Source organism: Cavia porcellus, unplaced genomic scaffold, assembly GCF_034190915.1.
Source record: "Cavia porcellus strain 051 isolate PalLab524CR breed Dunkin Hartley unplaced genomic scaffold, mCavPor4.1 scaffold_12, whole genome shotgun sequence".
Classification (NCBI taxonomy): domain Eukaryota; kingdom Metazoa; phylum Chordata; class Mammalia; order Rodentia; family Caviidae; genus Cavia; species Cavia porcellus.
Genome location: NW_026947495.1, coordinates 69633352 through 69646799, shown reverse-complemented (window position 1 = coordinate 69646799; position 13448 = coordinate 69633352). Strand labels below are relative to the sequence as shown.

Below are 13448 nucleotides of genomic sequence, written 5' to 3'. Positions count from 1 at the left end.
ATATATGTCCCATTAAGATATTCTGTACATAAATTCCTTACACTCAAAGTAAAAGCAGCAGTGGCTCCTAGTGGCCAATTTATGACAGCTATAGTTTTCCTATCATAGTTCATGTATTTTCATAAATGAGTTTTACAATTCTAAGACTCTCATAGATGGTACAGTATTGCAGAAAAAGTTAACGAAAGGAAATATAATTTTAATTTGTGCTCATGCACTTGAGGACAATAGGAAACTGTAATGTATGCTCTTGCAATCAAGTAAGAGCCTTTTAAGACATAAAATACATCACTTAACATTATGTGTTTGCTACAGTTAGTGCCCCCTTGAGCCCCTATTGGAGTTGTTCTCTATTATGAGGTGTTAAGAAAGTGAAAACTAAAGCCAGAGGTTAGAGGTGATTACAATTAGACACAGTCATTAGCATGAAGCCCCTGTGACTGAACACTGGTAATTTATTACAGAGCACAGACCAGATATATTGCATGGCTATGCCACTATTAAGTTTATGATATATATTAACACAGCAATAGAAAACTAGTATTTTACCCTCAGGCAAATGATAAATCCTCAGCTTCTAATCTTTTTTCTTGCAAAATGTGTTCCTTTGAACAAACTTTAAAATGTACTTATTTTGTTAATGAATATAAATTCCTTAAATAAACGTTAAGCTCCATTAAAAAGATTATCTATTTTGTTCAGTTTCCCAGAGCCTGGTAAATGCTTAAGCACTCAAATATTTGCTGAATAAACATGCAATACCATTATAAATATATAAATTTCTGTAAAGCATTATGCACTAAGGATGATGCTGATGGTGATAAAAATGTCATTAATCTTATTAAAGAAAAATCAGATATAATCGGTAATTGTGTTCAATGACATTTAAATTTATAGCTGTGTATTAATCATTCTCGAAACACCTTTATTGGTCTGAATATTCCTTTTCTTCCCAATTGTACCAGTTTCTTTGGGCTGTTAGTTTTTTAGTTTTTATTATTTTCTGTGATGCAATGGATCAAAATGCAGGGTTTTATATACACTAAGCAAACACTCAACCACTGAGCTACATCCTGAGCCTATGGCTTTTTAATTAAATAATTCTGGTAATTATTAAAGACATCTCAAAGATCTATTAAGTATGCAATTTTTTACAAAAAATTCTTAACCAGAATATCTTATCATACCTATAAATTCAAAAATAATCAGTATACAGAAATAATAATACGTCCTTCCTGACATTTCAGAAAATTTCCCAGTTTGAAATGTGAAAGAAAAAAAATTGACAATTACCAACAACTATCTTAATACTGTTATCTTTCATCAAAAAGTGAAAAACAGACTTTGGTGTTCAGATAGTTACGTACCTGTTCCAGGAGTAGTGGTTGTCACTCCAACAAGAGGGCTCTGCATTACCGAAATGCTTGTCTACATGAAAACAAAAGCCAAGTGTAAAAGTAAAAATAATATGTTCTGACTATCACATAGATATGGTAGTAACTATTAATAGGCTCTGTTCAACATATAATTTAATTTCTATCAGGTTCTAGGGCTGCCTCTACTAAGCACACAGTCCCAAAAGTACTCTCACTTTAAGCTGAGCAGTATTAACCCAAGATATGCTAGTGCCGCAAGCATATTATTGGTTTAAGTAAGAAGTTATACTGGGCTGGGGATTTAGCTCAGCGGCATAAGTGCCTGCCTTGCAAGCAGGCAGTCATGAGTTTGATCCCTGGTACCGATAAAAAGGGGGGAAAAAAAAAGAAGTTAAACTGAGTTGAATAAAACACTATTTTTAAAAGAACATAACACGGCAGCTATTCAGTTTTAGTTCCTAATGTACAATATTTGAAATAATGGAAATAATGGGTGATTCTTCAAATTACCAAATTCGGACAGAAAAATGGAAAAGCGCAAAGCTTTACTTTTAAATATTTACAATGAAATATTATAGATTTAAATATACAAAGGAAAGAACCCCTACTACCAATAAAAAGGTAAAAAGCTGGAAAATTATTATTATAGACCTTTTAAATATAAGGAAATTAAAGATTAAACACTAAAAAAAAAAACATTCTATAATGAAAATTGAAAATTCACTACAAATATAGTTTTGTTTTTACAAACCAATTCTGATTTAGAAAACTGAAATTTAGATATGTCCAGTAACCAGAACTAAAGGTTAAGAAAATGTTAGAAGAGACACATTTTATTGTTCAATTCTCCAGTGTCAACTTCTTTCATGATCAGAAAGTAAAGTTTCAGAGGTATACCCATTTCTGTCTCTAATCTAGCACTATTTTGCAGGCCAACCTTAAAATTATTCTGCATCAATTTTGACCCAGTTTTTTAAGTGCTTTGAATATAACAGTAACTGTGAAAAACCCTTTTTATGATTCTGAAAAGTAATGAAAGTTAGCATGATTATAAAGCCATAGAATACATCAGGTTTACTAAAATTTTAGAACCAGGATGATCTCGATTTAGTAAGTCTAGAACACCACTATCCATTAGGAATTCAGTACATGTCATAAACATAATTTTGACTCCTTAGTAGGTACATTATAATGTACAAATATGTGAAATTAATTTGGTATGGTTTTAACCTAATACACTCAAAATATTTCAATAGGTAATCAGTATGAGAAACTAAGAAGATACTTTACATCCTTTCTAAATCTTTAAACTCCAATGTGTTTTTTATGCTTTTACAGAGTACCTCAATTAGAACTTGTCATACTTGGAAGTATCACTTACCAGTGGTTATACTGGACAAGAAAACAGGTCTAGATTATTGGAAAAAGTAATCTGTATGACATAATGAATTAATTATAAGTAGGTCTTCTATGCCAGACATCGCAACCTACAAATAGGAAAAGTTCAATGAAAGATTTTTTTTTGGGGGGGGGTGTCTTTTTTGAGGCAGGGTCTCACTATATGGTTCAGCGTGGCCTTGAACTCAGGCAGGCCTTCTGAGTGATGGATTACATGCTACCACACCCAGTTTTAGGGAAACCGCAAACCATGTCTCCAAATCCTAGTTTCATCTGCAACAAAATGAAGCTCATAACAGCCACATCAGACCGTGAGAAGCTCATAACAGCCACATCAGACTGAGACTCAGTGAGAACTAAAATGAGATACTATAATAGTAGCTGTAAGCTCAGGGCCTACAATGTAAGCAAGCACTTGAGAAATATTAAAATTCTTCCTTGCTGCTGTTAATTCCATTAAAATAGAGAATCCCTTCCTTGAATATAACTCATGACTGAAAAGAACACTACCATAAAACTTCCCTCCACCCATCAAAATGAGTACAACCATCAGATCAGCTACATCAGGACACCAAACAACCAGCCCGTAAACAGGCATGAGGCAGCAGTTTTAGTAAAATAAGTGAAAACTGAATACAGCCATAAGAGATACTGGCCTTAGTGACACGTGCCTACAACGCCAGCATTCTGGGAGGCTGAAGAATAAGAATCACAAGTTCAAGGCCAGCTTGGGCAACTTAATGAGACAGTGTCTCAAAATCAAAACAAGTTTTAAAAAGCGGGAAGAGGCTGGTGCCTGGGAATGGAGCTCAGCGCAAAGGCTGTTCAATCCCACTACCACACGCACAACACACACGAAAGGTACTAGTCTTATATGAATACAAATGTTCACAAATATCTGAATCATTACCAAAGGCTCTACACCAGAATAAAACCCTTAATTTTCATTTGCTCTTTCACATAATTATTTATAAATATTGAACTTCTTAAATAAATGGAATAGCTTAAGCCATAATTATACTTTATGTATACATTAAGTAGGTTGGAGGCACAAGCAGGTGGCTAAGACATGACTAACAGACCAGATAATCACCTACACAGAAAACAATCTGAAATTCCATTATATTTTAAGTGCATTACATAGTAAAACCAATTTAAGTACATTGTACGACAAATGTACTTACTGCTTATTCTGTGCAACATAGTTATACAGAATAAACTTTAGTTTCAAATTACTGACCTGCACTACATGGCCAAAGAAAAACATAAAATGACTAATTATGGACCACAAAGTTATAGATATCTCACCTGTCTCCTTGAAGTTAAGGGTGTTGAGCCAAGGCCTGGGCTGGAAATGTCATCATAAATACTTCTAACTGGTGGAGCTCCACTTTTATCTTTATGAGCTGGTACAACTGGTTGTGGTGGTGACCCACCTACAAAACACAAAAAATACAGTCAGATGAGAAAACAAAAGAATGCATTTTCCTAGTAAGATTTCTAGATTTTGTATTTTTGAAATACTGACAAGCCCTAAATAAGGAAGCAGGACAGACCTCTATAAAAGCATAGGCTGTCTGTAGCACAACCTACAGAATGAATGACCTGGGATGTAACACCTTGCTGTCATTAAATAATGAGCTTCAGCCAGCTACTTGTCATATGCAGCCAGTTTCCTTCTTTGGAAATGGGCCAATTCTATTTTCTGAAAAACTGGGATACATCAACACTTTAAAGTTGATCTGTAAGGTCGGGGATTTAGCTCAGCGGTATAAACACCTGCCTGGTGAGTGCAACATCATGAGTTTGATCCCCAGTACCGCCCCTAAAGAAGTTGATGTTTAAAAAATAAGATATGAAATGATTAGCATATTGCCTGGCATTTAGTACATGTTGTATAGAATAAAAAATACATTTGAAATTTTAAAACTGCCCAGAAAGTAATGTTCTTCAGTGAATTATTTCAAATGTAGTTTATAATTCTACCTAATCCTTTAAAAAACTAATAAACTATTTAATATCAACAAATATTTTAAAGGGCAATTAAAGTTTCCATTTAAATATCTATGAAAGGATATCAGCTCACAGAATTTTTCTATAGCTAATTTTCCTTTCTCATATAATTGAGACTTCAAAGTTAGTTTGTAAGATATACTTTGCTAAAAAAAAAAAAAAGGTCCTATAATAAACATAAGCAGCACTTACAATTCTTGCTGATGACTACAAATTCTGGGTAAAAGGATTCTTCCCAAATCACATTTACATACGTGTGTGAGAGAATCATCTCACTATAACTGGAGGTAGGATTCACCTCCACAAATTTTCAAGTTAGTCTTGACTATGTGCTATTCTTGTATTTTTAACTGAATCCAGTTAAATGACAAGTCTAAGAGGAACTTCTCCCCACTGTACTGTTATAACATCTCTGAAATAGGAATACATTTTATTAAAAAGTAAGATTTTAGCATGGTACCATGTATGTTTTCCTTTACTAATGCTATTTAAAATAATGGTTAATTTTATAATTAGCAGAGACTTAGATCATATAACATACAGCATACATATTTGTAATGAGTGATTCTTGAATCATACTTACACTGCTTGTACTTCTACTTTAAAAGCTTTTAAATAAGGCACTGCTTTATAGATACTATATTGTTTAATTTTTAAATTACCAAATGTGTTGAGCATGTATCATTACTCTTAAAATTCTAATACACGTATAGATAGATTCTAGTCAATTTACCCACCAGCAAGTAAAGGTGACCTCATTTCCATTACTCCCACTGAAGAGCTACTAATTGAGCGAGGCTGTGGAGTCACTGGAGCTGGCAAATCCCCCATTAAGAATCCAGGTAAAAACTGAGCATTCACTCCTGGCTTTGGAGATGTGGGTGAACCAAGCATCATCGGTTCAGATCCTAAATCAAAATAAAACAAGTAAGACTTTTCAAGGAAAATGTAAAATCGTGTATTCACATTAATCTGACAGCTGCTTTTATTTCACTAGTTCAAAAATCAACTCGTTTAAACTGAGTTAGTTAACTGTCTAAAAGTCCCTAATACAAACAGAAAACCTTCTTTCCATTGCTGGGTCAGTTTCTCTATGGAGCAACTAGAAACAAGGTGAATGCACTAACCTACACAAAGTCTTAGCAAGCCAGAAACAATAAGCTTAGCTTGCTAAATGTCCCATTTCTTCCTACCCACATACAACAGTGCATCATTTTTGTGAGAAAAGTATAATAACACACACTTTATACAACTTGTGAAATAATAGTAGTAACTAGTGTCTTCACAAATATCACAAAAAGAATCACAAAATTATTTCTTGGGGTTTTTGTTGTTGTTGTTTTTTATTTTTGTTTTTTTAATGTAGACTCTCCCAAAGTTAATCAGGTAGGCCTCAACTTAAGATTCTTCCATCTCAACCTTCTGTATACTTGGGATTAAGGCATGTGCCGCCATGCCCGGCTAGATCATCTTTTTAAAATCATGTTACTAAATTAGGAACAGTAAAACCATGAGTTTCCTAAATATAAAAACAATTTAAAGAAAACTAACACCTCTCAATCACTCATTCAAAATTAATCTTCATGACTTACAGAAAAAAGTACTATTCCCATTATGAAGATGAGGAAGCTATAACATCCTAATTTCAGCAAGAAATAACACAGTACGGAGAAATACTACAGGTTAGGGGTCAGAGACGTGGATTCAAGTCCTCTAAGAAAAACAGACATAAAGATAGCTCTATTCATAGCTTTTATTAGAATAGCAAGTACATCTCCTAACCTGACTAAATATTATCCTAACCAGAGCTAAAATATTAGGTGCTCAATAAATAGTAGGTATTATTTTTCTACCAGTATCTCATAACCTGAGGGATGAATATAATGTAGAATTTGCAACTTCTGATTATGAAATTTAATTTTTCTACCAAATGACAAGCCTATGTATGAGTCACAAGTCTCAAAAAGGTCAAAGTACACAGATCTATAATCCTGGCACTCAAGAGGCTAAGTCGTAAAGATTCCAAAGTTCTAGCCAGCCTGGAGTACACAGATAATCACACACACACACAAAAAAAAGCAATTTAAAGTTTTGTTAACCACTATACTAGTTAACTTCTAATTATCACAGTGTTTCGTTACTCAAATCTGTTAATTTTTTTTTAAGAAAACAAAAACCCTGATCTTAATTCTGTCTCTTATTACTCATTATAATAGACCTAGATATTAAAACAGATAAGGATAAAAAGTAAACTCAGGAGAGTGAAGTAAGCTGTGAAAACTACATTCTTATTTTGTAAAGTGTTAGTTATGTTACATCGTACTGTCACATACTTCGATGCTAAACAAAGTTTAAACAAAATCATATTTTAAAGAGATATTTAGAAAATACAAACAAACAAACAAAATACAAAAATTTTGGTGACTCCACAATCTAACTTCGTTCTCCCATTCCCCAAAGGGGGACAAAAAAATTATGGCAAGTGTAAGAATTAGGTCAAGAAAAGGTCTGGTATACCTAGATACACATCCCATATTGTAGAAAACACCACAGAGTGCGTCCTCCAGACTCCAGCCTCTAACCATCCCTCAAGACTAAATTTCACTTAAAGGGGAAGCCTAAACAATGGATCCTACATATGGCAAATTTCATTTCGCACTCTCAGCTTCTAAGTAGTAAGTACAGGTGGTACTGTATCTTATACAACTCACACAATTTGAAGTAACCCCTTGATTTAACACACAGGTGGGTGCTGCCAAAATATTTTATCAATGGATACCTGGAATATCTGCAATACACAGACTTTGAACAGTTCATATCAGCTAAACACACATTTGTGCATAGGCAATAAACACAATCGTAACCCTAACAAATATGCACTGCACAAATTGCTGAACAGAAAACTCTGGAATGGAAGTTTTTTGATCTCTAAAATACATGAAAATAAACACCTAGGCCAACATCAGTACATAAGTTTTTTGGGGCTTTTTTTTTTTCTTTTTCCTTTTTATCAGTACCGGGGATTGAACTCACGACTGCCTGCTTGCAAGGCAGGCGCTTATGCCACTGAGCTAAATCCCCAGCCCCCAAGTACATAAGTTTTAATATAGCAGAATACTTGCATCATTAAGAATCTGTTTATGACATGCTCAAACAGTTCAAGAGTTACTCTATTCTCAAAAAGAACTTATTTTATAGAAATCATGGCAAGCGTTGCATGTCCTTCAAATCTAAAAAGCTGATTCTTCGAAACAAACACCATGCTCAATCTTTATCAAACTCCAAGTCATAAACTAATATTCAGATTTTTATGACAGTAGGCACAGGTTTGTTTTTCTGTTTTAAAATTTTCAAGGGTTCACATAAGCCATTAAACTCAGCAAGAAAAAAAAGGAATCAATATGTTAACTAGTTAGGCTTTTTTCACTGATATCAGACACTCCCTTATTCAACAACTATATCATTAAATGAATTGACCTATATGATGAATTGTATTTAGTATGCACATTATTTAGAATAAAGAAGTGGCCAAAGGAAATTCCAACTTGAAGACTTTGCTTTTATTTGCATAACTCTTACATGCAGTATTGTAATATATAGAACATAAAATTATACTAATACAGTAATTATACTAATACAGTATAACCAACAAAAATTACACTACTCTATATAAACAACTCATACTGTACAAAAAAAGACACTGAGGCTCTAAAAACAAAATGTACAGAACTGCATCAAAAAAGAAAGTAGAGGGTCATAAATCTCAGCAGAGAATTCTAAATATGAATAGTACATCTTGGTGATAAGTACAAACAGGTCGCTAAACAAGGACTATCTGAATTAGATGTCATATTACCAAAATAGTTCAATGAAAATGATTTGTCTTCCTTAAGAATGCATGCTCTCCAATAATCCTAATAAAAAAAAAAAATACAGCAGCCACCAACAAATCATCACACTAGCTGGATTCAAGCAACACTGATCCCTTAGTATCAGAAAAGGCAGAGATGAAAATTATTCAGAAAATCAAGGGTATTTTACGATACAGAAGTGAAATAGAAAGTGCTTATCAATAATCAGATCTGCAAAATAGATGGAACCCAGATACAATCTTCAACAAATCAATAAGACCTCTATTTCTGTATTTTCTCACTTCTTTCCTGGCATCTTAGCAGCCTCCATAAATACTTCAAGGCTACATTAATCACACGGTTGATACTACTAGAAGGTGAGTTTTGAACGAGCAATTTTGGCTCAATAATAAAAGAACTTCTGCAGATTGTTGCAACAGACTAACAAAACTAAAACACTACTACTAATACACTTCCGAACAAGGAACCTGTTTTACTCTTTAAAAATCATTGGAAATGTCAAGTATTCTTGACAGTGAAGCTGGTATTAATGAAGTCACTGCTCTGTCCACCTCTGCAGTAAGGATGTGGAGGACAGAAAGGCATATAAAGTATGTAATAAAAGTGCTTCACAGCCAGCAGTGTAAGACAAAAATTAAACGCACAAAACAATCACAGAGCCAAGAATAACAGTGATAACTGTTCCATTGTTTTCGTAAATGTGTATGTAACCCTTGAGAAAATATATGTACTCATGAGATATTTTTATATGTCCAAAAGTTTCAAAGCTAACATGACGTCTGAAGAGTTTGTATGTGAGAATGTATTTAACTTCAAATGAATCAGTTTTATTATCACCGAGGAACTGTTGGAAACAGTCCTTAGACATGAGACTGCACGGATAAATTTTTCTGGCCCTTTGGCGTTGCTGTTCTGCCTATATGATCAACAGGTCCCATAAGACCGTGCTCCAAATCACTCTTCTGCATCAAACAGGCAGGCCATATACTTTTTGGATATGGGGCCAAAAAAGTACCTCACTATGTCAGGTAGCTTACTTTTTCCAACGTCAGATCTTAGAGAAAATAATATAAATTTTGAACACATTTGTCTTTTCATGAATGCTGTATTTCCTTGCATGATATGCTCACTGAATGTTCCTAAAATATAACAGGCTGCAGGCACTCTTCCTTTTTTTTTAAAGATCAAGTTCTCTTCCAGCGACTAGGTCCTAGAATAGGTCGCTAAATGAGGAACTGTGTGTAAATGAGGAGCTGTATGTACATTTCAATATTCACAGCAAAGACACGGTTTTGGGAGTTCTTTCCATTTTCCAAATGGAGGACTTTGCTTTTATTTGCATTACTCTTACATGCAATACTGTAATGTATTGCAGAACATAAAACTACAGTATTGTACAAGATAATCAGAAAAAATTATACTACTGTATAAGTGAGGTGTACTATACAAGAAAAAGACACTGAAGCCCTATCAACAAGATGTACAGAACTGTAGCAAAAAAAAAAAAAAAAGACAAGAAAGAAAAAAGGAGTAGCTCAAATCCTATCAGCGGGACTCGGTCATAAATCCGAACGGTCATTAAACGGGTGGGTCGTTAAATGAGGGATATTTCTGTATCATCAAGACTTCCCAACAACTAATCATATCCTGCCTAACATGAAAAGACCTGCAATACAGCCACTTTTCCAAGAAAAAGATGATGGGGAAAAAATACAAACTCCTAGCAGGAGCTGGACCAATACTCAATGGTTACCATCACCTGGTTGAGGCTAGAGTTGCACGATTCACGCTCCATTAACAGAATAGAGACGCGCCAGGGAAGGAGTCAAACAAGGAGCAGGGGCCCCGGGACCAACTAGCAGGGGCCTGGACCCGCACCCCGGCCCCTGCTCACCCACGTGGACCCGAGCCGGTCTCTCCCGGGACGCTGCCGGGGAGCTGGGTACCCAGCCCCCCGACTGGGCGTCGCCGGGAGCCCCAGGGACTGGTCTGTTTTGGGGAGCCAGTGCTGGGGAACGAGCATTTCCTTACCCTCCGGTGCTGTCGCTCCGCGGAGCCTCGAGCTGGGACCGGCTAGGCACTTGGGGAGAGCCAGAGGCTCCCCCTCCGCAACTGAAATCAGCATACAAGAGACAGCTGACTGACGCCTTCCAGTCCTGCCCGGCTCCTGGCCTATCGCGTGGATAGCAGCGACAGCGAGGAAAAGCAGTTTTTAACTCACCCAACGTGGGCGCCTGGGGCTCCACAGCAAAGGTTGCCATCGCGACGGCTGCAGCTACTCTTATCCCCAAACGTTCCCAATTTTGAAAAATGGCGGAAACACTCCTCACGGCCAGGAGCGTGCTGCCTAAACGGGTTGCGTAACTTCCGGACATGCGCCGTACAGCCGTGAGGGCGCTGGAGTCATTTTGGTATAGGGTAAAGATCTTTATTCGGTCTCGCAATCCTGCAAGAAAAAACTTTCCCTGGGACATGGTGAACCAGTATGGGAAATGTGGTTCTGAGTACATATTTTGATCACGCTGTGAGCCTCCTAATTTGATGGTGCTTAAGTCTCATAGCACAGATTACTGGTGCATAATTAACTAACGGGAGTTTCCCCACTGCTCTGTTATGAGAGCTTTTCTGAGTAACACCTGGAAAAGCAGGCGTGCGAAACAGTGCGTTTCTGCTTCTTGTGTGGGTTCCTGCACTTGACGCATGACTCTCCTTTCTAAAAAGAAAAGAAAAAAATTGTCTTGCATTTCAGGCTGGCCTTGAGCTCATTTTGTAACCTAAACTGGTCTCGAACTCGCAGTGATCCTCCTGCCTCGGCCTCCGCAGTGCTGGGATCACTGGCGTGAGCCACCACACCCGGCTTCTCAATATATATTTTCCACCAACTGTATGCTGTTTCTTTTAAAGCTTGTTATGTGGGCACAATTTGACATTAAAGCATATCTTGTATGCTGTTTTACTGAGTATCATCAACACATACAAAAAAATACAGCTAAACGTAAGTTAGTGGAGAACAATTAATACCTGAACCCATCGCACCGTGGCATTTTGGGCGCACCTGCCTATGCCATCCTTGTCGTCCTTATTCTCCCACTTTACTGCTTTCCTTCAGGGAATATGGATGTATTGGTCGCATAAACATTCTATATATGTGCGTGTAAAATATGTTACTTAGTTTTACAGTTCACCAACTTTATAAAAAATAATGTACTGCGTGGAAGGGACGTTCTCTAGTAAAATCTCTTCTTCCTCTTCCATATATCTATTTTTTATTTTGCTCTTTGTATTTTGAGTTTCTCATACTAAGAGAAACCATGTGATATTTAACCTGGTATTTTTTATTTATTTCACTTATTACACTGTGGTCTCAAGGTGCATCCATTTTCCTACAGATGATTCTAGTTTATTTTTTGAAACAGGATCTAAATGGTTAAAGTGCCCAGGCTGGGCTTGAACTTATCCTCCTGCCTCAGCTCCCAGGCGCTGGGATTTTAGATGTGGGCCACTGTCTCCTCCCTTTAGAAGAACATAAATCATACTTAGGGTCACTCAGAATAACCCGTTTCAATACCCAGTTGAAGCAATTAAGTTAATAATCACATCTGCGAAGTGTTTTCTGCCACATAAGGCACCCTACAGGTTCCAGACTTTGAAGTATGGATATCTGTGGAGACCATAATTCAGCCCACCACCCACAGCTTGTTTAGAAGTAAGATATTAAGAAAGATTCCTCAAAGATTTTCCATTATAAATTATGATCTACTCAAAAGAACACAATGCTCCTGTTAAAAACAATTAGATTTGATATTTGTATATGCATGAGTTGACCTAGAAAGAAGTATATGATCAACATGAAAGATATAATTTGAAGGACTGTATGTATTTATATAGAAAAAAAATTGCTTGGTACTGGGAATCAAACTCAGTACCCTGTGCTTGCCAGGGTACCACTGTGCCACTAAGCTATATCCCCAATCTGAACAATTACTTTTTTAAACAAAATATATATTTGGGTACAGATGGGCAGGTGGGGGATAAAAAGGAAAAGGTCTGAACAAAAGGAAACATTGGAAGAGAACTGCACCAAACTATTAACAGGAGAAAATAGAAATTCTATAAATGGAAGAATTTAAGATTTTTTAGCTTATTTTATATAATTTTGTGATCATAACTTGTAGGTGCCTAGGAAATATAAGAGAAACTCTCTGGTTGGAAAATTTAACAGCAAGACTAAAAACTCCCCAGCTCAGATCCTTGCCTGCTGACTTACATTTTAGTATCCTCTGCCTGATCCCTGGAAGGGAGGTGCAAACCTGGGGCCACAGAAAGTATGACCAGAAGATTAACTTTCAACTTTTTTCTAGACTCAAACTAATGTTGAAAAGTCAGGAATATATAAAAATCTCAAAATGAATTTTCAATAAATTTGATATACCCACAGCTTGTGTGTCCATATATACACTGATTATTCATCAAATGTTTATAAATGTCTATTTCTATGCAATATTTATCCTTAGATGTAAAATCACCTTGTTATGCCAAAAAGCTCAGAGTCTTAAAAAAGCAAAAACAAAATGTTTAAAACTTGAGGTGAAGGAAGAAGATATCCACTGGGCTACAAAGTGAGCTCAAGGATAAAAAGACCAAAAAGAAAAAGAAAAAAAGATACCCACCTTTAGTAAGACTTTGGGAAACAGATGGTTGTCATGTTCAGACACAGCGCAGTGGCGAGGAGCGTTTCACCAGTCCAGCTTCCATCATCTCAGCCGTGGGCTGCTCAGGGGCAGGGTGG

The 13448-nt window shown here is 36.1% G+C and overlaps 1 protein-coding gene across 3 annotated transcripts in view; it reads right to left on the bottom strand.

Annotated features, from left to right (window-relative positions):
• The window catches only part of Nup35 (nucleoporin 35), a 32104-nt gene extending 18656 nt beyond the window's left edge, over positions 1-13448 (bottom strand). Inside the window, exons 1-4 of one of the 3 annotated variants that reach the window (XM_063259408.1) lie at positions 13330-13448; positions 5525-5695; positions 4083-4210; positions 1368-1428 (exon numbers count right to left, since the gene is read on the bottom strand). In XM_063259408.1, coding sequence (XP_063115478.1) covers positions 1368-1428; positions 4083-4210; positions 5525-5684 — 349 coding nt within the window. In that variant the 5' untranslated portion in view covers positions 5685-5695; positions 13330-13448. Of the gene's footprint in view, positions 1-1367; positions 1429-4082; positions 4211-5524; positions 5696-10690; positions 10852-10880; positions 11034-13329 lie in introns of those variants that run through there. The other 2 variants (XM_003478775.5, XM_023561112.2) reach the window with 2 other exon arrangements.